The sequence below is a fragment of the Manduca sexta genome, chromosome 25, assembly GCF_014839805.1.
Source record: "Manduca sexta isolate Smith_Timp_Sample1 chromosome 25, JHU_Msex_v1.0, whole genome shotgun sequence".
Taxonomy (NCBI): domain Eukaryota; kingdom Metazoa; phylum Arthropoda; class Insecta; order Lepidoptera; family Sphingidae; genus Manduca; species Manduca sexta.
Window position 1 is genome coordinate 13,648,593 of NC_051139.1, and position 25,439 is coordinate 13,674,031.

General features: G+C 34.9%; 1 protein-coding gene across 1 annotated transcript in view; it reads right to left on the bottom strand.

Moving 5' to 3' along the window:
• LOC115441452 overlaps positions 1–25,439 on the bottom strand; it is a 192,241-nt gene that overhangs the window by 149,506 nt on the left and 17,296 nt on the right. Inside the window, 1 exon segment of the mRNA XM_037442834.1 lies at positions 19,550–19,718. Coding sequence (XP_037298731.1) covers positions 19,550–19,617 — 68 coding nt within the window. The 5' untranslated portion in view covers positions 19,618–19,718.

Consider the following 25,439-nt stretch of genomic DNA (forward strand, 5'->3'; position numbering starts at 1 on the left):
TTATAGACTGGCTTTTGGCTACGGTTATGCCTGTGTGTAAAAGTTTTTCCGGGATAAAAGTCTTTCTTTATATTTATTAAAAAGCCTATAGCACTCGGAAATAATGTAGTTATTAATAAAAGAATTTTTAAATCGGTTCGGTAATTCCAGAGATTAATCTCTACAAACTAAAACAAACTCACAAACCTATCGTCTTTATAATATTAGTATGGATCTCATTACACGATTGCGAATAAAAAATTTATATGTATGTAAAATTTTTCTGAATAAAATATTTTCTATTACATATCTGACAGATTCTTAACATGACAAAATAAAATTACAAAAAAAATACTTTGCTTTTTGCTTGACCATAAATAAGACAATCGGGCCTAAAACATCAATATTCGAAAGTTTATTATCAAAACACAATGGAAGTAAGAGCATTGACCTGATAAATAATATTGGCAAACAAGGGTTTTTGATGTCGCAAGTTGCGCACGCGACCCAACGAAATCATCAAACGCGTGATCACGATTTGTTCTCAATAATACCTGGAACAAAGGGAAAACGTCTTTATTGTATAGGTCGTAAGGGTTACAAAATAATTAAAGTACTTGGTTGTGGATTTATTAGAGATATTTGAGTCGTATAGCATAGTAAACCTTTATTCAAAATAGTATTTCATGAAGCATCATATGATCAAGCTACTATCCTGAAGGAGTAGGCACAAATGCAAAATCATCGTCAAGACTTTGCAGCCTTCATGAGCGCGGGAGGAGGGGCTGAGGTCTTGGTTGTCCGAAAAGTCAAAGTGACAATATCATGCAATTATACAACACTTCAGTCCCCCGTGACCATTAAAGCAGCAAAGTCTTCGAAACGTTGGAAGAAATTTAAAATATAAAAAACCGCGATAAAATCCGGTAAAATAGTTTTATTTTAATACATTTAAAAAAAAATAGATGAGGTACAAGATTTTTATTGAAAAAAAGTATATATTAACCTTGTTTTTTATAATAATATTTCATATGTTAGTACAAGTGTCTACCAATTCTATCATTAAGCATGTTGTGTTTTCTTCTAAACATAAATTGTTTGAATATCATAACATAAAACAATATCAATTTATTTAAAACTGGAAATAAATGATGTCAGGCTAATAGATATATTCGATACGGAAGTACAAAAAATCAATGAACAAACACCGAAATCAATAAAGGTCACATTAAGTCATAACTCAAATGGAATATTAATTTGGTTGCTTCAAAGGACGTATAAAATTAATAACTGATATTTGATAAACTCATCTATCAAGGAAATCTAAAATTTATTTGTAAATATATTAATAAATGATAAAAACATTTTTAAACAACTTAAAAAATTAATGGACCAAAGGTTCAATCGAAATTTTGACATAATATTTTTAAATCTGTTATAATCTCAAAATTTAAAAAGGAATATTTTTTAGTAAACAATAATTATTGAAACCTATTTCCATAACAATGTAATGGACGTAATTAATATTTTTTATTCCGAGAGTTTTTATTAAACAAAACATTTTCAAACTCTTATTTTTATTATGAACGAACATATGCTACTCGTATGAATGTATTGTTTGTTTGACTACTTCGGTACCGTAGTTGTAATACGTAAAACCATGAACAAAAACAGCAAGCTGGGTTTTGGCAAAAAATCAAGCCGCAATATAGTTCTTTAAACACAGCTGCAACAAGCTAGCAATACAACTTTTACAGAGCTCTATTAAAGTCAGCCAAAAACATGTTTAGTAACAGGTTATCACTAGCACTTTGAAAGAAAGAAAGAAAAAGGATTTATTAATCACAGTCACAAGATAAATAAATATGTACCTAAATAACAAATAATAATAAAAAATAAATATGGCTGGTCGCAACTGTGACCAGTGACCCCTCAGGATAATGTTATGATGTGGTGCAAACCATTGGGGAACCCTAAAAAGTAATAAAACAAAATCATAACCACTTGCCAATAAATTGCTTAAGTGCAAGAATTTATGTCGCGCAGTACAAATAACTTTGAAATCAAACGCATGAGACCAGTAGGTCTGTGGAGCGATCAGAAAGCACTTAAGTTTCGCCTTTTTTGACGCTATTTATGAGTCACGTCGATTTGAGGTTTATGTGGTTGATTTAGCGACTGAACGTTTTGGGTTTGAATTCCAGATTGGATAACATTGTAAGGTATTTTGTAGCGACAGTAAATTTTATTTAATAAACAAGCCTTAATTTTTAAGGCTTAATTAATTTAACCCTTAATTTTTTTTTTACTATTATTGTAATTTTTATGACCTCTTTTAATAATGTTATCAGAGCTACCGGCTTATATCTCACTTTAATGTGGGGTCAATGCAATAAACTTTTCCAGTAAGCTGAAAAAAATGCATTGATTTCATTTCTACCTGACATCAATTCCTTCTGGACTTTCAAACTCGAGAAAATAGTATAAAAAGACCACCCCAGTCATTTGCATAATTGGGGATTCGAACTAAGAACACGGTCCACAGTTCAAATACATATCCACTAAACCAAAGAAGCAATAGAATTTTAATACCAAATAATAACATTATAAAATAATGCATGAGGTACCGACATCAAGAAGATACGTTTCGTAAACACATGACGTAAGGATTACAAGCAAATTTAATTAACAAAGTGTGAAATTTAGCACAATTGTTTGGACTACGCTGACCCCTGACCTCTACGCTGTAGGTTTGTATAACCCGATGCAGAAATCGAGGAATTACGTCGGAAACTGTTAATTTTTCTATTATTATTTGGCTATAAATTTTTATGCTCCAATGATGTCTTCCTAGCCGATTTTAGTCACGGTGACTAGAAACTGGACAGGCATGTTTAACTCGATCTAATACTAGGTACCTTCTTATCGTGCTTCTGCTATTTGATGCACTCTTACGTGACTGATAAAGCCCATTTTATTTATGAAAGTATGAGTGCATTCTGGGCACGATGATACACTACCAACGTGATCATAATTAATAGCCATAGATGAAAAAACTTTTTTCGACATCTATACCTATGATATCGTATAAACACTAATACAATTATTAAATATAGATTTTTTTTTGATTTTATGTATTTTTAATACTATGATTATCTCCCGACTGGCTGATATAGAAATATTTAAAATATTACTATATCATCCTCTTTGTTTTTAAAAAATCTGTGGTATACTACATAGGACACGTATCCTATATTGGTCATAAACCTTCAATTACCATTTAAATTAGTTACATTGTAACGCATAATAGAGACCCAATAACCAATAAAGTCAAGCACCATTATGACCCAGCTAACACCTGCTTCCAGATAACAACTGTTAGCTGACTCAACATTACTAAACCAGTGACTCAAATAAACATCCTATCCTGGGTCACCCACTTCCCTCCAACGCAGTGAACTTCGTATTCAACCAAGCCAAATTTAATTTAGGGATACACCACATACAATGCTATTAGCGTGCTATTAAACTAGATAGCAACATCTTACATACTACTCAAGGAACCCGGCCTTATAGCTATATTCGATAATTGATTCCAATCTTAATCTTCAATCCGATTCCGAGAATGAACCAATCAAAACAACTCCTTTGTAAGTATGTTAAAAATACGTTGCTCTGATTGGTCCATTTATGACATAGATGGAAAAAAGCGATAGAGATCGTTTATTAAATATGGCTGTTAGTGACGCTAAAGCAGATATCAATCTTCAAATAACGGATCTCTTTGGATGACATTATATTTAGACTACTGTGTTTAATATAAAGTACAATTTTGCTTAGCAATATAGTGTCGATAATGATTAATTTAATCTCATTAAAGATTGATCGCGCGTTTTATATGTAATTCAAGATGGCGGCTCGCTTGGTCCCGAAATCGCCGATCGATGACTGAATGTGCAATGACCCTCAATTTTACTTTCCGAACGTCCCAATGAAGCCAATAAAAATAATTAAACAGATACGCGTAGGTTAGTTTTAGTTTTTGGAATAAATATGGACTATGATGAGTAACCAACGACAGTTTTTTGTTGAATTAATATTTTGGATGTTCGAATCGCGTGATCGTTTCATTTCAAACGAAAAACCGCAAGATTCTTTCTAAAATGCATGTAACTGTAAATGAATTAATATAGTGCGAATTCAAAAAAAAAACAAAATCAATTTAAGGAACTGGGAGTTGGCTAGACTAACAATCTCACTGCTAAAGAAAGAAGAAACAAGAGAGACCATAGTAAAAACAAAGTAACCAGGATAAATTTACGAAAAAAACGTTACTAACTGAAATCAGTAATTATTCTGTATCCTTTAAATAAATATACAATTAAGGTCAGGGGGTCTATACCGTCTACGTGGGTATATCCGTTTTTTTGCAATCACGGGCGTTCTAAACGAAGGATAGCTTAGATGGCGGTACAGGTAAATAGGTGACTTTTTGACACTCTTAGCTACATGGCTATTGGAAGTTGTCCTATGAATAGAACGCCCGTAATTTCAAAAAGACGTATTAGCCCTTATAGACGGAAATACCCTCGCTTCTACGCTCTGTATCATAGTTATAAAAAGTGCAATTGCTGATCCTGGCGTATAGAAGTTGTAGTAATGAGTGTGAGGACGGGAAAATCTTTGACGAAAAAGGGTCCCTGACCTATGTCAAACGCCAAAAAATTATAATGCTTTGTAATTTTCTTCAACATGAACATGGAAACCTTCACATACTGCTCCTTGACGACCAAAATAGATAAAGCAGTACCTACACAAACACTCGATTTCGCCAATACCTCTGTGCCTAGTAACATACGACAAAGGATCGCTCGTGTTAGCACATCAAATGACTGGACAATATTCATAATACATTTCAAAGGACGTTGCAGACTTTCTTATTCCTATTGAATACGTATTAATACAATTATCTATTCATTTTACAATGAAGACCACACACTGCATGGCGAAATGGTGCTGATGTTTAATTTTTAAATTCCTATGATGAGTTTGTCAGTATTCAGAACTCATGTAAATAGTTATATTATCAACTTGCTTTTGCTTGCGGCCCGTGTGAAACAGTTTTTTCCGGAATAAACATCCCGCTTTATATTTCTTGGGATAAAAAGTAGCCTATAGCATTGAGAAGTAATGTAGCTTCTTATAAGTGAAAAAAAAATCAAAATTGGTTTAGTAGCTGCATAGATTAGCACTTCAAACTCTTCAGCTTTATATATTAGTATTGATATTAATTATAATATACATAAACATTGTATATGTATATTTTTGTAATTTCATGAGTTTTTAAGTTCGAGGGAGTTATCCTTGAAATTACCCCACTAATTCCAAAGTAAATATTATTTCTGAGAAATTCTGACTATAATTGTACACCAATAATTACAAAACGACTGGTAGATAACAATAAATAATCACTGTCACTCGACGTTACCTAATAATTATTCGCTTCAGTAAGCATCCCCGTCAACTAAGAAATACGTCGCAACTGTTCAAAACAAAAATATTAATAGAAGATATTTATCCACTGAACACTAAGAAGATGTTGACATACTTCCACGCACATGGCGCTAACACAAAAAATACCCGCCTGTAATCTGCATATGGTAAGTTTATTAAAACAAAAAAAAACATAGAACAGTTGACCACTTCATCTTGTAAGATAAATTAGCGAGATTGCACAAAACAGATGACAATGCGTATGTACACCCACCCGAAAAAATACACAATTTTATTTGCAGTTTAAAGAAGTATGAAGATTGAATTTTGAACCGTTATGCACAGTATTAAAATCGTTTCAAAATTCACCAACCGCAAAAACATTTTTGCGAGACCGGACATTTGTTTCGAGACAAGATCAAAGAGAATTAATGCTCAAATAAAAACAATTGAATTTACTTTAACGCACAGTTAAAGTAACGGGTCCTGTGTCGTTTATGATAAAACTCTGGATAAATGCAAGCCATTCCAGGGGGAATCTCGATTTCTCGAATGACAAATGCTGCGATAATCCGAACTTTTTCCTTAATTTAACTTGATATATGTTTGCGGTTTGTTGGAATTTTATTTGTCACGTAAATGCGGTTTAGTTAATGTGTTTTTTGAGTTCTGAATACCGGCGACCGTTATTAAGTAACCTGAGAGTGAATAAAAATATTTGCCTTTAATAAAACAGTAAAGTTTTACAAGAGAATTCTTAAATAGGTACAATAAAGTCGAATACTTCTCGGCAGATTTTCCACTGTGCTAACGCTTATTCATACCAAAAATCATTTAAATATCGGGCAATGACGGTCAATCTCAACGGAGATCAGCCAGGTACACATTTTACTGGTGGTAGGTGTTTCATATGTGAGAGTCCGCATGGGTAGGTACCACTGCAATGTCTTTTTCTGCTGTCAAGTAGCAGCGTGTAGCCACTATTGTGTCTCAGTTTGAAGGAAATTGTAACCAGTGTAACTACTGGACATAATAAGACACCTTGTCTTAGAATGAGGAGCGCAGTGGAATACTAAACAATATTTTGTAATTCAAGGTGTTGGATGGTGTTTCTACTGTTTATGGGCGGTCGTATCGTTTACCATTTGGTAAACAGCGAGCTCGTCTCGTCATTCAAAGCAATCAAAATAAATAATAAAAAATGCAGGAGATATTATAGTGCACAATTGTGAACAGAGCAAAACCTTTGATATAAGTGCGCATTTCTCTATATTACGTCACTGACATTTGGCATGTGGGCACACAGCGCACAGTCATACTGGCTACAACTCGTTGTTTTCCTAATATGAAAACTAGGGTACATTGCAATTTCAGCTTGGATATGTTACTGTATTTAAGTATTTCGAATATTATTACACCCTTTAAGGATAGTCAGGTTTGTTGAAGCTATTCTGGTACACAGTTCTAAAATTTTTTCATAACTTTTTAGTTGTAAATATGTATCACATTAATTTTAGACGTGGTTAAATATACGTTTTCATTAATGTTGCATTCAATCATAACGAGATGGCTATACCAAAATCAAGAAGTCAATTAAGATGACAACTAGAAGAAATAAGGCGAAGAGATCGCATCAGAATCTAGTAATCGCTTTTGTGGCCAAAGAATTTCAAATATAACCATTGTCTACTATATTAGTTTATTTTTAACAAACTTCAAAACATTTCTATTAACTTTCGCATTGTATATTTTTTTATGAACTAACGCATTTATATTACTAAGTAAAACAAACATGAAGCTGCATTAAAATTTAAAATTCACTTTTGTGATCAAATTCTGCAAATGAGTTAACCATACCGAAAGAAAATTAACACCTCTAATGTGCGGGTCATTGATCCAAGGGTCAGGTATACCTGCCCGAATATAACTCCATAAAATCCACATTTCATAAGAACATAAGTTTTGTTGTAAATTTTGATCCTGATCGTTACTTTCTGTGTTGTTTTTTGTTTTGCAATAATAAATATACAGAATAATCTTGTTTTACGGAATGTTACTAGCACTGTTATTTCCATTTAAAACATTGTAGACAAGTCGGGGGTTTAGATGATTTATCGTTTTTTAATCTTTATTTCCAGAGCTGCGTATATCCGCTTTAACCGATGTTCACTCATTTTTCACGATTTCAAAATGTAATGGCGGAGTATACACTCTAATGAAATACAAAACTTTGTAAGACGTACCTACTGAACGGTGATTCTATGATTTATAAGCATATCAGTCGAACAAATCCTTAGTCAGTTGACTAGTTTATTGCGATAATCAGTTCATCAACAACTTTAGAAAGGAGAAGATTCTCAATTCGACGCGTATGTTAAAAAAGAATGCCTAACCCCCAAAAAATAAAACGCAATTATAAGTTACAAAACTATAAAGAGAGAAAAATATCTTAAATCCAAAGCATCAGGGGAGAGTTTGTACCTTGATGGATCACACGTCATTAAAAGTGAATTTTGAAGACGAAGGAAAACGCGCGTAATGTGCTGAAGCGGAACATCATCATTCTTTCTCGTCACAGCGTGGGTCGACGCAAATTATTTTGTACACGTTGCAAAAACACTTATGATTTGGGAACGCTCGCTTATGTGACGTCAATGTTGTGATAGGGCTGAGTTGTATGATTTGTTTGGGTTTTATTTTTATCTTAGTAGGTACGCTGAAGTAACCACTCCGGATCTATCTCTCAATATACATAGGTAGGGTCAATTTAATCCGAATATTATCACCTAAGAACAGGGTCTGATCCGATGTTCCCTCGACCACCACTAAACTTATGCAGTACTCCAACTGGATACGCCGACTGACCCCGAAACTTACTCAAAGACCCGCTATTTTATTTTTTGATAAAGTACAACATAATCGCTATCTTGCTTATTTGTCTGTTTCTAATATACTTCAGAGACAATTTTCTTGTGCGCTCGTTCTCCACACCGAATGCATGCTCTTGCCCGGGGTGACATTTGCTGCGGCCCTAGGCACACAGCTAAGTGCGTATACCTCATGGTTACCAATTCACATTTAGACCTATGAGGGCTCGTGTACTTCTCCTGCCCCTATATCTCCTTCCCCAGATACCGCCTCCTAACTATCCTTCAGGTCCCTGCAGTTGCTAAGCCGGAAGCTTCCAGTATCCCATTCTTGTTTCCCCCGACGTTAACAGCGGGCCCAAAAAAAAAAAATTAAATCCCGGATTTATCAAGGATTCATTTAGGTTCGTGTAAGGTGCAGTTATTTCACCCCTTGAAGATTGACGTGATGGCACGTTCTCACTAACATCATTCCCCTTGCAGCGCACGAACTCGTGTCGTGGAAAGGTCCTCGTCAACAAATAAATTGATGGAAGGTGTTATGCAAGCGCCATGTTTCATCACGACCCGTCGTGTCAAGTTCGGAACTTCGTCACTCTTGCATACATAAGGTTGTGAATTTTAATGCGCCCTGAAAGGCATTGAACTTGTATTTTGAGTTTTTCAATGTTTTTTAATATTGCTGTGGAAATATCAGTCGTATGACATGGATATTTCTAATTGTTTTAACTCTTATGTGTGCATTGTTGATTCTTATATAATACTAATAATAATGACAAAGCACTGCAACTAATTAAATTATATGTAAGTAAGGATAAGGGGCAAGCCTGAGGCACAATATAGTTTTAATAAATAATTAGTGAATGTAGTTGGTCAAATAGTTTATTTGAAACATTTATAGATATTAAACAACAGAATCACCATCATCATCAGCACATAAAGTCCACTGCTGAACATAGCCTCCCCTAAAGAATTCCAGACAAACCATGCCTGCATCCAGAATGCAACTGAGTACTTGCCTGAAATATCCGGCTATAGAAAAAGAGGCAGGCCGTAAACCCGATGAGTAGACAAAACACACACGTAGCTGCTAGAGACTGGGTAACGGTAGCAAGCAACAGGAAAGCACGAGAATCTCTGGAGGAGACCTTCACTTGAAAGGGGTTCTTGCTCACTCATTAAAAATAAAAATGTAACAAATTTCTAAAACATTAATATTGTTTTATAATTAATTTTAGTTAATATAATTTAAATTTGTATAATATTTATTTTTAATTGGCGATAAATAAAAGGCTTTTTATTTTTTATTTATATTTGCCAGAAATGGCGCTGCACAAAATCAAACCAACAAATTACAGCCGTGTTAAAACACCAATCTGAATCGAACGTTTAATTACGTTTGCAAATATGCATTCAGACGTATGACGACGTCTCACGTCGTCGTTCGTGGCCAGTCGTTTTGTTTACTTAACACCTTGTAAATCTCAGTCGCAAGTAATGCGCTGTTATGTCACACGAAACGGTTATTTGACTTTTGTTTTTAGTTATTTTAAAAGTACTTTTCCTTGATGCGGGTTAAGTTCTCTGAATTTCAAAAGAAACGGTTAAATGTGGTATTAGTGTAATGTTTGTGGTGCTGAATGTTAGCTTCACATAACAAATTTGTTTTTAAATTATACATGTTGTAACTAAAAACAAAAGTTGCCTCGGTGACGTAGTTGTATTATGGTACGATTGCAGTGCTGAGGTTCCGGGTTCGACCTCCGGGTCGGGCAAAGTATTAAGCTTTTCTACCCAGTATCAGCCCGGAGTCTGGAATCTGTGCCCGATATGGCGATAGGCTCTTCTCTCATCACATCATGGGTCGAAATACTCACGCCGAAAAGTAAGTCACCTCACCCCTTCGGATAAAAAAGGCATGAGTATGTTAATCTAAATACATACCCACAAAGACATCTAATGTAAATCAAGTAAGTACGCACAATGTATTGAAAATAAAGTAGCCGCTCTCAGACTTTTTACCTTCATTTAAAAGCAAACGGCACGAGACAAACTCGAAAATAAACACTATTAAAATTCAACGAATAGCTAACGAGTGAACACAGATCGCGTTTTATCCCTTACTACTGTTTTATTATAACAAATTTTTAATTGGCCGTGCTCTATCGTTCCGATAATTAACAAAGCTGAAAGATAACAATGAGTTTAAGTGAGAATTGATGTTTAATACCGAATGATTTTTATGTTTTTTTCCATAATACCAAGTGGAGTAGCAGATAGGGGGCGCTTTGTATGCCGATTGCGAATTCGATTACTTTTTAAGGTTCAAAGAATGTGTGTGATAAAGCCGAGTCGAGATGCCTTTGTGTCTTTAAACAGGAAAGTAATATAAATTAAAAATACGACCATAATTAGAATCCGTATCAAATTAGAGAGAAAGATTAAAACAGTACATTAAAAAACGGCATAATAAAGAACTGAGTTACTTATTCTTTTATTAATGTCTTTGGCAATATTTAACAAAAGGTGTACTGCAATTATTTATTTTCAGTATCATGAACTAAATGGGACGAAATACTAAAAAATAGCTACTATTAACTGGTTTGCACGCTACAAGCGAGCAATAACAATTTCTTTTCTACCCTACGCGTATGAAAATAGAGTTGTTATTAAAATCGATAACAATAAAATATAAGTTTACACGATCGTAGGTGCCCTCTAAAGGGGATAATGTTGTCCAGGCTTTCAAACACAATGCAGTACATCGTGGAAACACTTCAGAATTGCTCAATCTGGGTAATATTGGAAGAAATGGCTCGCAATGGTAATGTCGGACTGGGTGCAGCGCGTTTGCTTTTGATATTTCCTTATTATATGAAATATGGAAAATAACAGTTCAGGACTGCGAGCTTGTTAGATTCGTAAACATCAGTTGCCTACATAACAATGCATGTTCGTTTTGTGAGTGTAATGGACTAGGAAGCATTGTAAGCACCGTACACAGTGTTATTATATTAAAATAATCGTAATAATTCATGAAAGTATGATTTTTTTATAAATTAATAAGTATTTAATCGTATCAAATTCTTGATTGGCCATTTTTGTTAAACAGCCACTGTTCACAACACTTCCATTCCATCACACCCACGATCGATATTAATTAATCTAAGCATTACTACTGCTTTCCCTAACATACTAATATTATAAAGGCGAAAGTTTGTGAACATGTTTGAAATGAAACAACTGAACGAACTTGGATAAAATTTTGCACACAAGTATACCATGTTTCACATAGCCTACTTTTTATCCCGGTAATGTCTTTTCCATAAGAAAAAATGTTGTTTTTATCTGATTTTTAAATAGATGTCGCTGGCGTCTTAGAGATGGCGCTATGAATCACTATAGTGTTTAAAGGACTTTTGTTATGAGAAAGGCATTGGAGCGAAGCTGTGTGCAACACCTATGTTCAATAAAATTTTGATTATATCATCTAGCTTTTAGATAGGCTTTCACATCGACATTACCCCCTCCAAAAATAAAACTCAATAAAAAACTGTCAAATCCGCCACGTGATCTTCAACTCTTCAAAATGACGGGCTTAAGATAAATATAAAAATTCTATAAATTCCATGTGTAATTTATGGATTTTATTGTAGTAATTTGTATTATAATTTTCTCTTGACTTTTCGCAGTCTTTGCAGCCTTCATAATCACGGGCGGGATAGAGATGTAGATCAAAAAGTCAAAGTTACAATATCTACCTACATTTTACAATTATACCAAATAATTTTTTTAGCTATTGATAGTCAGAGTATTTAATTTCATCAACTCCAAAACCTTTCCCTTAAAAGCCTAGCACTTGTAGTGACAACACACTTAAAATTTAACTCAAAATTTCATATTTATGTAAACCTATTTCGAACCGTGTTGAATTTGACGAAGCAGTACTAAGTATCCAATTTATTGTGAAGTGGAACGTTTGGCACGTCTCAACCCACGCTCGACAATGGCTTTGTTATTGCCAGTACGACTTCATCCGTGTACTCTTGTTTGAACTTTAAATGAGATAAAAATGTGTTTTGAAGTTGTTGAAGAGGCAATTGTCTTGAATTTGGAGCGATGTTCCTCGTGGAATTCGGAGTCGTTTGAATGAATTGGCTGATGGCAATAACATAACTTTAGCATGGGTGATAGTCGTGAACAAATGAAAATATATATACTTTTTTTTTTGTATAGAGACTGGTAGGTCTCTCATATTGAAAGTTCGCCTGGGTAAGTACCACCGCAATGTCTATTTCTGCCGCCAAACAACAGTGCGTTGTCACTGTTGTGTTCCGATTTCAAGGACATTGTACCCAGTGTAACTACTGGAAATAATAAGACTTAACACCTCATGGCTTAGGATAGCGAGCGCAGTGGAATACCAAACAAAACTTTGAATTCAAGGTGTTGGATGTAGTTTCTACTGTTTATGGGCGGTCGTATCGCTTGCCATCAGACGATTGGCAAGCTCGTCTCGTCATTAAAAGCAATATATATTTTTTAAAATACTATAAAGCCGAAACACCCAAATTTAATTTTGGTGTAAAAGATCGCATAAAAATAATAATAATGAAAACTCACGCACAAGCATACCACCCGTGCCGCCGCAAGGAACGAGCGGGACGTGTGCGGGGCCGCGGGGTGAGGAAGGGACTGCTTGCAACCGTTGGCTGTAGTAGTAGGTATCAGGGAGCGACCGATATGCGCCGCATTTTTATGAATACAAAAGGTAACTAATCGGGTAGATGATCGGCCTTTAGGTCTTTACCCACTCTACCCACCACAACCAGCTCATTCAAATTGTCTGGCTGTCTTCTCGCTACAAAACTGTCATAAATATACATATATCAGCCCTGTATTATATTCTACTGTCTCACTGCGAACCAATATCACTTTGCCCGACCCGGGAATCGAATCCGAGACCTTAGCACTGCAGTCGTACCATAACAGAAATAAGCCACCAAGGCAGTCCGAGTTTTTATTTAAAATGCCAATAATTTGTATCTATAGAATAGAATAGTACATTGTACTACTAGTTCATTTGATCTATAGAATAGAATAATAACAATTACAAGTTATATAACATACTATTAAATACTGCCAGGCCTTAAAAATCCTATATATATTGAATTTATGGATTAAAATCACTTATATATAAAAACACATACAAATTCGTACGTGTTCTCATCGCATATATTACGTATTCAATATGTCACACCGTGATGTCATTTGATATTCCCACACTATGTTTAGATGCTGGACATCCCATGTACAAGATTGGGTATGTACAGTCAGTCACAAAAAATGATGAACAAAGAAAAAAAATATATTCAAGTTAAAGGGTAGAGCGTTTTAAAACTTTGAATTTGTTCAGCTTCTTTTCTTGCTAACTGTACTTGCAGTAACTTATGTATTTTAGTTTGGTAATTTTTACACGGTGGAGTATAATTCACTGTTCTCTCAAAACGTACATGTATTCAATCCATGACATATAAATCTTGAAAACAAGTTAAATAGAAACATTTTTGAATACCATATTTTATTTAAATGCTAAAAAAAAGTGACCTTTATGTTGAATCAATCTTTGTGATATATTGTGTCTACTGATTTTATCTCTATAAAATCTTGTCACTAGATTTAATTTTTATTAAGATCAAGTTACATAATTATTGTATTATCTACATAAGTTAATCCCGCAACTGTTAATGGGTTTATCTATACGGTTTTTGTATAAATATCAGGATCAATGAAGATTTCAGAATAGTAAAACCTTTTTTGGAGTCAGTAAACATTTATTTATTTATTATTTATACATATATTATAAAAGTTACTAAAGCGATGTTATACAGACATAGTATGAATTAATTTTAACAATTAGTTTTAATAACTTGGGACCGCTTTCGTGAAATCCCGCAGGTTACAAACAAATATATCTAGTATCTGAGATATTTTTGATCACTTGTATGGGCCGTGACAACGGCGCAAACCTCAGCACATTTGTCATAGATTACATAGATTATAATAGATTACTTACAAAGATTCATATCTGTAGTAAAAACGCTGTCTAAACAGAATTTACCGTTTTTATTTTCTTTTTCGCGGGGAATATAACGCTTTATCGCTACTGCCACATGAAGGGTAAGGGGAATAGTTATGTTGGTTTCACGGATCTTTTGTAATATAACGCTTCTTTTCGCGGGGAAGAAATCACGTTAGAGGGTGATGGGAATAATTAAGTTCCGTTCACCGGTCTTACGGTCCAATGTCGACACTCGGGAGTATAACATCATCCGAGCGAACATTGGACCGAGTCCCTAACCCCTGCACTCTACACCGGCATACCAACCAAAACCCGTGGCCTTCTTCGACGCATACAGGACGGGGTATCTTGCTGTAAGATAGCTGCTCGAAACGGTCCCTGAATTTGACCGTATCTCCCTCATCATGTAAATCGCATGCGCATAATGCAAGCTGCGCACTTTAACTGTCAAATTCGACTCGTACTCGATCATCATGCACTCAGATACATTTCAAACAAGGACGGAATGTTAATGGCATCAATTTATGGCACCGATACGGAATAACCAAATTTTAAAGTCAATTTTAAATTCATGGAACGGTTGAGAGCAAAAAATGTATTTTTAAGAATTTGAAGTCAGAAAGTGGTGGTATTTCTCACATAGGAGTAAGTTTAGGGCCTGTGTCAACATTACTGAATAAATGCAATTCGCCACATAATGTATAAGGTGACCAAATACAAAAGTCAGACTAATCTTATATATCCAAATACATGTTGATAAAATAGTACTATCTACATTAGCCGTTTAATACGATAAGTGAAAAATAAAAATTACTTGAAATTTGTTAAACAGGCCCTTTGACTCGGGCATTGAACTATCCCTTTCTTAAGCCAGAGAGACAAACAAAGATTTTGACGCAACTCAATAATTTATAATACATATTAATACTTACCTTTGCAAACGTTTTAAATGAAAACAAAAATGCCACGATCACGCCACGCAATGATTCATAATGAATAAACGACACCGAGTTTTACTATACACACAACGCGAATGATTGTCATCCAAGATTTTTACTGGACTCCACAACCTCAGAGTATAGCGCAAGGCTAATCCAACGCATTATATTTTAGATTCCGAAAATGCTACCATCCATAACAAAGCGGAGGACATCACGAGACCAGCACGTGTCAAATAAACAAGCCATCCAATTCTCAGTACAGTGACAAGCTTCCAAGGGGTTTTTGGGTATCACTAAGTGATGACCAAACATGGTATTAAGGTTTTGGCAGAAGGAAAAGAATTACGCCTAATGACATACTTCGTGGGAAGGATTAAAGAAAAAATGCAAATGGACGGGTTTGAAAGGAAGTCGTTATTTGGACTTAGGTATTTCCCATAGTTTATGTAATTAGAATTCTTTTATGACGTGTTTGTTTAAAAATAATAAAAAAGTGGACATGGCGGATGTCAAAATACTTTGATTTTAATTAGGAATTTAATAATATTAGTCACAATTTAATGCATACGTGAATTACAAAGGTTGACTTATTTTATCCACATTTTGTAAGTAAAACGAAAATCAAAGCATTCTCCATAAAAATAAACGTTTAGGAACGAAAGAAACTAATGATCCTAAGATATAAAGACCTAAGAATACGCATTAGCAGCTCACGAATGCTTCTGCATCAAATCGCGTTTTTCACGGCTGGCAAATCGTAATTGCTAAAATAAATCATACCTAAACATTGATGTATAACATAATTAGTTTAACACAAAAACATAATTAACTTATTGGTTATATATTTATGTTGAACGACCGCTCCTTTGATTTGACGACTGTGTTGATGACCTCGGCTTCGTTCAAAATATTACGCAATTAACAAACAAGTTCTGTTTACTGAGTTGAAACGTCAAGTTTTTGAGCCAGAGTATCAGATTTAAATCCAGTTCAATGTTATCAAAAACCCCCTTTGTATGTTACTTTTTGGGTTGGCCCAGTCACTTGGTTCCAATTTATTATTTTCCGATAACTAAGATAGTTGATGGTCTCAAAAATATATAGGAGACTTGACTTTTTAAAATACATAAGTCTAATCTATACTAGTGTACAATGCTGAAAAGTTTGAATGCTTACTAGTTCGAATTAAAAATTAATTTTATGTTGGATATCTATCGATAAATGTGTGGAGGAAGGCTATAGGTTATATAACATCACACTACGATCAAAAGGAGCAGAGCATCAATGAAAAATGTTGCAAAAACGGGGAAAAAATATTCCTTTTAAGAGTTTCCGTTGCGTGCGCTACGTAAACTGTTAAAGTTACTGAACAAACATATATAACGGAAGTATTCCTCTTGAAAAGTTCTAAAAAATAATTTATAAAACAAAGTCCCCCGCCGCATCTGTTTGCCTGTCTAAAGGCGATAAATTTAAAAACTACCCAATGGATTCTAATGAAATATGGTATGAAGATAGTTTAAGACCCCGGGAAGGACATAGACTATGCTATCCCAGGAAAATATATAGCAAGACTATTATCCCGAAAAACTCTTTCACACGGGCGGTGCTGCAAGCAAAAGCTGGTAATTATTTGATATTACAGGATAAGTTTATTGGGAGTATAAACTGCATTAGGATATCATTCTAGGAACAGATATTTAATAATAATAAATCTTTATTTGGAATAGTAATACAGGTTTTTTTAAGACAACGTTCGATTATATCTGCATTAGTGAGGTAACTGTGTCGCAGATATTAACGCCCACATTCGTGAAAAATAAATTTACGCGGATAAAATATACGTGCGATTTTGCGTGCAAACTTAGTCTAACATATACATTTAACTTGATAGTCGGGTACATCCATTCATTAGTCTCAATATCACTTAGTTTCTATGCGATTGCACACTCAATATGACAGTACAAGGCTATCGATAATCGTTATAATCCTCAGATGTATAATTATTGATATATTTCTATGATCGATTATGAAATTATCTAAGCCGTGTTCGAATGATTTGCATTATAATGTATAGTTAAGAGGACCCATTAAAAATAATGGCGTGAAGACTTTCGCCTTTATAGCGGCTGTTTTTGAAGCCGCGAATTGAGAAATATTGGCTTGAATACGATGGCAAATTTAATGTTGATTTGCTAGTGGTAGGATATATTTTAAATCCCCCGAATAGCGACCACTGTACACAAGATGTTAAAACCCGCCGTAGTGGCCCACGTAAGTGTGTCGCGTTCCGAGATCATCCTGTGTATATCTGGTTCCAACAGGCCGGCATAATTGTGTCGACTGCCGAGGGGTAATCATCTCTCGTCAGTCGACATTCTATTGGACCCCACTCCACTTACTAACAGGTACATTAGGGTCACTTTGCCGTGCTCATATCAAAAAGAGGAAACTGAAAATGTGTCTAACTTAGCAAGGACATAAGAAATGAACCTCTGTCTTATAAGAATTATATGCCGTTTTATACCCTCGACGAAATGACCCCATAAATTATACACATGGCAACAAACTACAAACCGTATTTCTCATCGAATCACAATTACGTCACAAGGAATATTAGTTCTAATGATCATACTAATTAATATGGGTTTGGGTTTAGAGAATTTATTTAAAGACAAGATGTCACTGTGTTGGTAAATTAATGTTACTTAAAAAGTTTAGTTAGCTCAATCAATCTTTACATGTATTTAAGATATTTCTTCTCTCCAATTACGAAGCGTCCATACGACCCGATTTCTACCGGCTTTCCTTTTAGGTTTATTTACTTTTGTCTTTATTTTGTTTTTTATTAAATTGGCCACGATATGTTAGTTAACACATTTTTTTGCCTCGGGTTACCTTTTGAAAAATTTCACCCTTCGCCACTACTTCCCTTGCAAATTTTCTTAGGCTTATTTTAAATGTCTCCGTTGATTTATTATCTTTTATATAGTATCTTTACAGTACCTATCACCTGGGTACCTTGGATACTTTGTCTGATTAAATATTGGTGTGTGAGCCTTGGTGGCGTAGTAATATTATGATACACCTGCATTGCTGAGGTCTCGGGTTCGATCCCCGGGTCGAGCATATATGGTTTCTTCTACTCAGTATCAGCCCGGAGTCTAGTGTTCGTGCGCGATGGGGCGATAGGCTATCACTTCTCATCATGAGACGACACACGGCGGAGATTAGATACAAATGTTGCGCCTGTGCCTACCTCTTCGGGAAAAAAGGGTATGAGTGTGTATGTAATAATCGATGTAGAATTTTTAAGCCGTCCAGGTTAGAAGTCCTCTGTTTTGCTAATATCTGGCAGTAATTAGAAACGATTATGGTACCTAGTAAAGCTTAATTCGGGAATCGTAAACTAGTAAAATACTTCTATATAAATACTACAGAACCTACGATCCTTCTTTAATGAAATAAATCAGAAACAAATCTTAAAACAATCTGGTATGAGTAACTACATACCAACGCCATCTATGATTTGTACAGCGAACTATGTACAAATAAAACGACCATTCTGTAAGTAAAAGTAAATCTACGCACTTGCGGTTCCGCGCGCCGCCGTTTTCTCTAAGTGGAGGCGCCGGAGTGCATACAAGGTAGCAATCGTATTTAATTTTAGACTAAGAGCCAATCTTACAAGTGTCATGTAAATTTTAATTACCAATTAGCGTATTAAACATCTAATCTAGATAGCACTCATTTTATTGCAATTTATTTAGGAGCATCGTTTAGAGTGACTTTTGTATTTGGTCGGGTTATATGTTTATGTGACGAATAGAATTAACTCAAAAGATGAGAAACAGGCCCTCAGGGAGACAATTTAACTCGAAGTATTTCAGCAGGTTAAGAGACACCTGTACGTTAACTCTAGTGGTAGCGCATACGAGCTGGAGACTAGCATATCTCGGTACGATACCTAGCTCGAACAAAATTTTGTTTGGTTTTTGTAGGAACATTAGTCTAGTGCTGCAGTCACAAAACTAAGACAAACCATTACAGCAACTTGCCTGAAAATGTGTTGCGTCCACTCCAAAAGAAATGGGTAAAATAAGGTCCGATGAAAAAACCTGTATTTTCCTATTTCATCGCTGACTCTACTACGACTATTTTATTCTGATATGAAAGAAAATACTCACCTTTCTCTTTCTCGCTTCTTCCTCTTCGCCAGACTGGTCCCCTTGATTGTTCTGTACAGGGTCATCATCTTGAACGCGTTCACTCACCACACAAACACAATAAATACAATACACAACCACGATCAGCACTGTATATTACTTCTCATAGTTTCACTCCGCTTGGTATATTCTGAAAAGAAAAATAAAATTAGTTTCTGATTTGGAAATAAAAGTTTTTCTTAGCTTGTAGTGTTGGTGCAAGTTATTATTGGGTATAGTGATTTTAAAAATGGCAAAATTTCTTAGAGGCTTGCTTAATTTATTTGAACAGCCAACAAAACATACACCTCACATAGTTTTTTTTAACAATTCAGTAAGTAATTGCTGCAGTGCTGTTTTAATTACAGGCTGTCATAATGCGATATAAAATAGAATTAGCTTTTATATGTAATTAATAATATTTTTGCATGTGAACATATTATGGTACCTACTAGATAGTACTACATTGATTGTAAAGTATTATTAATTTTGATCTATTTTTCCTAATAATTATTGTTTACGCGAATGTTAGAGCTCGATTTAAAATATGTTTTCGTATTTTATGGCGGTTTTTATATGAAAAAAAATTCCCGACGTTTTCAAGACGTTGCCTTCAAAATCACAGCAATGATAAGTAACTTATAATATAAAACCGCGATAAAATCCGAAAACTAGTTTTATTTCTATGTATTTTTCTTATTTAATAGATTATCATTTTAAATAATAATTATATATTCCTTTCTTGCTGTTAACAATAACCTCGTCACACATAATCATCTAAGACGAAATTTGAAAGTAAACATCTTATATTGCAAACGAACATTACGTTAATTGTATGTATTTTTAATTCAGAACATGAGCTAAATTCGTGAACACAAAATGAAGCAATGTTAATTACATCAGTTCAATAATAACATCTTGAATGCAATGTACCTACAAGGGAAGTGAAATCTAGATTTGAAAACATGTTTTATACGATTATTCCTTCCATAGCAACCGGCAAGTAACTTGAGCACACTAACATGTGGTGCAAGAGTATTTTTTTTGTATCGGACCCTGTATTAACACTGGGGAATCCTGCGAATGGAATAGTGGAATCCCTCGATAAACAAAAAGATCTTTTTAATAATAAATATTAAAAAAAACTCAGACACACATTCATTCGTGCCTTTTATCCCCAGAAGGGTAGATAGAGGCTCAACTAGTGCATCCACTGTCCGCCGTATGTATTTCGTCCCATAGTGTGATGGGGCGAGCCTATCGCCACATCGGGCATAAATTCCGGATTGTTTTTGCCCGACCCGGGGATCGAACCCGAAACACTGCAATCGTACTTTAATACAACTACGTCATAATACCAGTAAAAAAAAAAAAACAATTTAAATTTAGCATAGACACAGTGAAATGAAGAGTAGTAGTAGTAAAAAAAACTATAAAAGTTTTGCACTGCCTCGGTGAAATGAAAAATCAATCTTTGACAATTTACCAAATACTTTCTCAAAACCGCTTTCAAAAACCAGCTCCGTACAATAACACCTATGTATAATTAACTTGCATTAGTAGGGCGTGAGTCGACCGCTAGGTTGGCCCACTGACACCACTCCGATTGATTTGCATAAGTAATTGTAGGATAGCTATGATGAAGGTTCTTCAATGCGTTCCTTGTTAAAAAACAAGTCGTTAAACGTGGGAATTTATGAAAAATATAGATTTGACACTGGCAAAGAATGAAATAAAAATATCCAAAGATAAGCTATATTATAAGACTTGTGTTTCGATAAGTCGCAATATCAGATACTTGTTTAGCTAATTTAGAACCCTAAAAGATATTCTGAATTATTTAACCAAAGCATTAAAGCGAGAATTGAACTTACTAGACTACCATTTTTTATTTAATATGCTGTCATAGCTTATATAAACTGTTTTGAAAATCTTATGCCTAAAAAAGCATTATCTTGGCGTGAGTGAATCTAATCGCCGAGACGGAGGTCTTGGATTCGATTCCGGAGCACGCAACTCTGACATTTCGAATTTACATGTGTATACTAATTATAGGTTGATTTAACGGTAAATAACAAAACATAGTGAGGTAATCTGAATAATTAAAAATTTCCTAAGAATTTCGAAGGCAGAATGTTTACAAACCCGTGCCCAGCAGTGAGCTTATTTTATTTATCATCTCTTGTACATTATTAGATATATGATAATATAGGCCCTGTAGTATAATAATACTGTCTTACTGCTACGCACACTAGTCTAGTGCTAATTGGCAGATTTAACATTACTTCGAAATTCTTATGGAAACCTTCTCGGGTATACAAGTTTCCTCACGAGGTTCCCTTACTGTTAGAATAAGGGATGATTCACAAAGAATACATACCTTTAGAAAAATGTGAGTTGCATACCCTTGAGTTTGAACCTGCGGACCTTGGTCTCAGCAGTCCATTGTAGTCCTAATTAGGCCATCGCTGCTTCTGATAATATATTAGAATATAGGCATTACTTAAACTATGAGAATGATTGGTTCAATACCCAGGTCAGGTAATATCCGTGATCCAATATAGGAAACGCCTGAATTGCCCAAAGCTGGATATTGTGTTCAATTAGCAACTATCACATCATAGAACAAAGTGAACCCTTAGGGACCACAACACAACCTCAGGTCACGAGCTAGCTTTGCCCACTTCAGGAATGCCAGCTTATATATATTTTTATTAAACATCCACCTGAATACCAAGAAACTGGTCAAACGTCATAAGTTATTGCGATTTATGCCAAGTGTAAACAGTTATGCAATAAAATTAACACTTATGCGACGTAACGCAGGATGAGCTGGCTGGAAGTGTGTCACACACGTCGCTGTCCGAAACAGTTGGATGACGTAACATTACTATATTAAGAGAATTCGATTTGTGTCCTGGCTAAATATCTGGTTAGTTTGAGAGAAGATCAAGGTTTGGAATATATGTAAGACTTGCAAATGTAATCATATTTTTTTTTATTCGTGCAAGGAAAAGGGTCGCCACTGCACCTGATGGTAAGTAGAAAGGAGGTCCAATAGAATGTCGTCTGACGAGAGATGACTACCCCTCGACAATCGAGACAATTGTCTGTTGGAACCGGATATACAGGCTAATCCCGGAGCATGACACACTGACGTGGGCTACTATGGTGGGATTTAACACCTGGTGTACGGTGGTTGCCATCCAGGCGGATATAAAATATATACTTCCACCACCAATTTGGTGTCAACTTTTTTTATATACTACGTTTAATTATATTTCGATTTTAATTATTCTCATATTGAACACCACACTATTCTAGAATAAGGAAAAGGTATATTATGTAGCGTGGAAAGGATGAAGTATCGGGTGTAGGCAGAACTCTAAGCTGTTGATGGCACGTAATTGTCTTTGTGAGATCGTATTTGTAAGCTTTCATCTGCTTTGTATTATAATGTAATTTCTTTACTATAAATATCTGCTTACACTAGTGTAAGCATTAGGAACGTTTTTTATTCAACTAGCAGCTGCCCGTGTGACTCTCCCGACTGCCCATAAATAGTAAGAACATACCCATGGTCCACGCCGTCACTACGAAGGCTGCAAAGTCTTCGAAACGTCGCGTCGGTAGAAAATTATAATACAAAAACCACGATAAAATCCGAAAATAGAATATTATTTTGATGTCTAACATAAGCAATCATCAAACATACCCAGGCTTTACATTAATTGATATTAAATGTCTTTTTATTTTAATTCTGCTAGTCTTCTTGGACTAATGTAACCAACAAACTCAGATCAGATATTTGCAAATCAAACATTTGTCTCGTTGCGGGAATCGTACACAAGCAAATCGTCACCCGCTGTGTCGAAGCACAAATTTATATTAAGTTTAAAATATTCATAATCTTAAAAACGCAATACCCAAATTATTCATAAAAAATATACTTTAATTTTTATTTACAACTTCTTTCGCCATATAAAAAAAAATATCTGCAGCTCCTGAACGAGTCACTGGATACGTTCACAATTGACCCTTGATCAGTGATTTCTGGTTAGTCCTTAAGGAAGTCTTGTCGCAGCATACCACAGTCTGGACAACATCACATAACCAACTTCCTGACTCCGAACTGCAACTGAGTAAGTATTAAGCTGGAAAAACTCAGTCACAATTATTTTTTTCCCGGGATTCGAACATAGAACTCCAGTTCGGTAGTCACACTGTAGCATTACAACTATACCATAGAGGCAGTAAAATTAACATTAGCAGATTAGACAAGCGATTGCTCGTCTCGAAAAGTATTGAATATCAGTTCTCACATCAATAAACAAAAGAACAAAATACGACCTTTCAGTCTCATTATATTTAACCCCGAACTGAATCAAATAAATACCGGAAGACGGTTATTTTATAACAATATTTCAGTAATCGGTTCAAACGCATTGGTAATTAACACCAATATACCTCATAACAATGATATATAGTTTAATTTGCCCTTACAATCGTTATTAGACTTTTATTGTGTAACGTCATATTAATTATTACAAAATCGACTAACCGCCATTTTGAATAAATCGCTTTTTTTATCTATCTCAAAAATTTACTGATCAGTAAAATTTATTGGTGTATTATTAGACCAGCTGCCGGACTTCAAGGCACTGTGAACTCATTCTGCGTAGATCGGACCGTCAACAGCAAAATAAAAAAAAAAAAATATAATGTAGGTAGATATCGTAACTTTGACTTTTCGGATGACCTTAGCCCGCTCCGTGACCACAAAAGTTGCAAAGCCTTTGAATTTTTGGGAGAGAAAATTATTATATAACAACCACGATAAAATCTGCAAAATAGTTTTATTTTAATGTCTAACATTCGCGTAAACATAAGAAATCATTATGGACCAATCAGAACAAAGTTTTTCTGTCATTTTTACAAACGAATTGTGAAGATTGGTTCATTCTCAGAATGGGATCGAAGGTTGAGGTTCAGATCGTTTATTGATAACGGCAGTTATTGGTGATGAATTCTGGCTGTAGTCTTGATTCTTAGGTTCGAGTACCATAAGCGACTAAAGTTTGTGTGAGTTTTGCATTCCAAAATACTCTTGAATAACTTCTAGGGATCGAGAGAAGTGCTTGATATGACGACAAAATCCTCCTTCAAAACTCTTAGAAAGTTAAACTTTGCGAATTGTGCACCAGTTGTGCCTCTATATATCAGTAGCGAAAGGTCCATATAATCCAATAGGGGACCGGACAAATTTTTGTTCTTTATTATTATCAAATATTTACGTTATATAAATTACAACACAGAAAGAATTATTTAAATCTGGTAAAAAATCAACAAGTTATGAGTCTTTCAATTTCGGTAGAAGGGGTAAGTAACAAGAAACAGAAAAGAGGCGCAATACCTACGTGTGACGTCATCAGGCATTACGACGCGTGCGAAAGAAAGAGATGAAGCGATATCCCCATTTCGCGCCCACTTCGGCACATAGTAATATTTGAAATATGACTTACTAGCTCATTTTTTAACCAATTTTAATGCTGTTTTCGCAGGAGGGTTTCTTTTTCGTATTATTAACCATTACATATAGAATAATGTACAAAATCAAACACAGGACGGTCCCCTATTCTTGCCGGCTTCCCTTGAGTAATTTATAATAATAATAATAATAAACCAGTTTATTGTCTTATTACATAAATGATAACATACATATTCTTACACTAATACTATAATAAAGACAAAAGGAAGCGGCTCGGCTTGTGCTGACCGGGACAGTAGTTCCGAGCAGCGCTGGTTTTCAGCCTCTCCTAACTTCCTAGGATTTTATGCGGAAAGTATAGCGTTGGTCTTCCAAGCGACAATT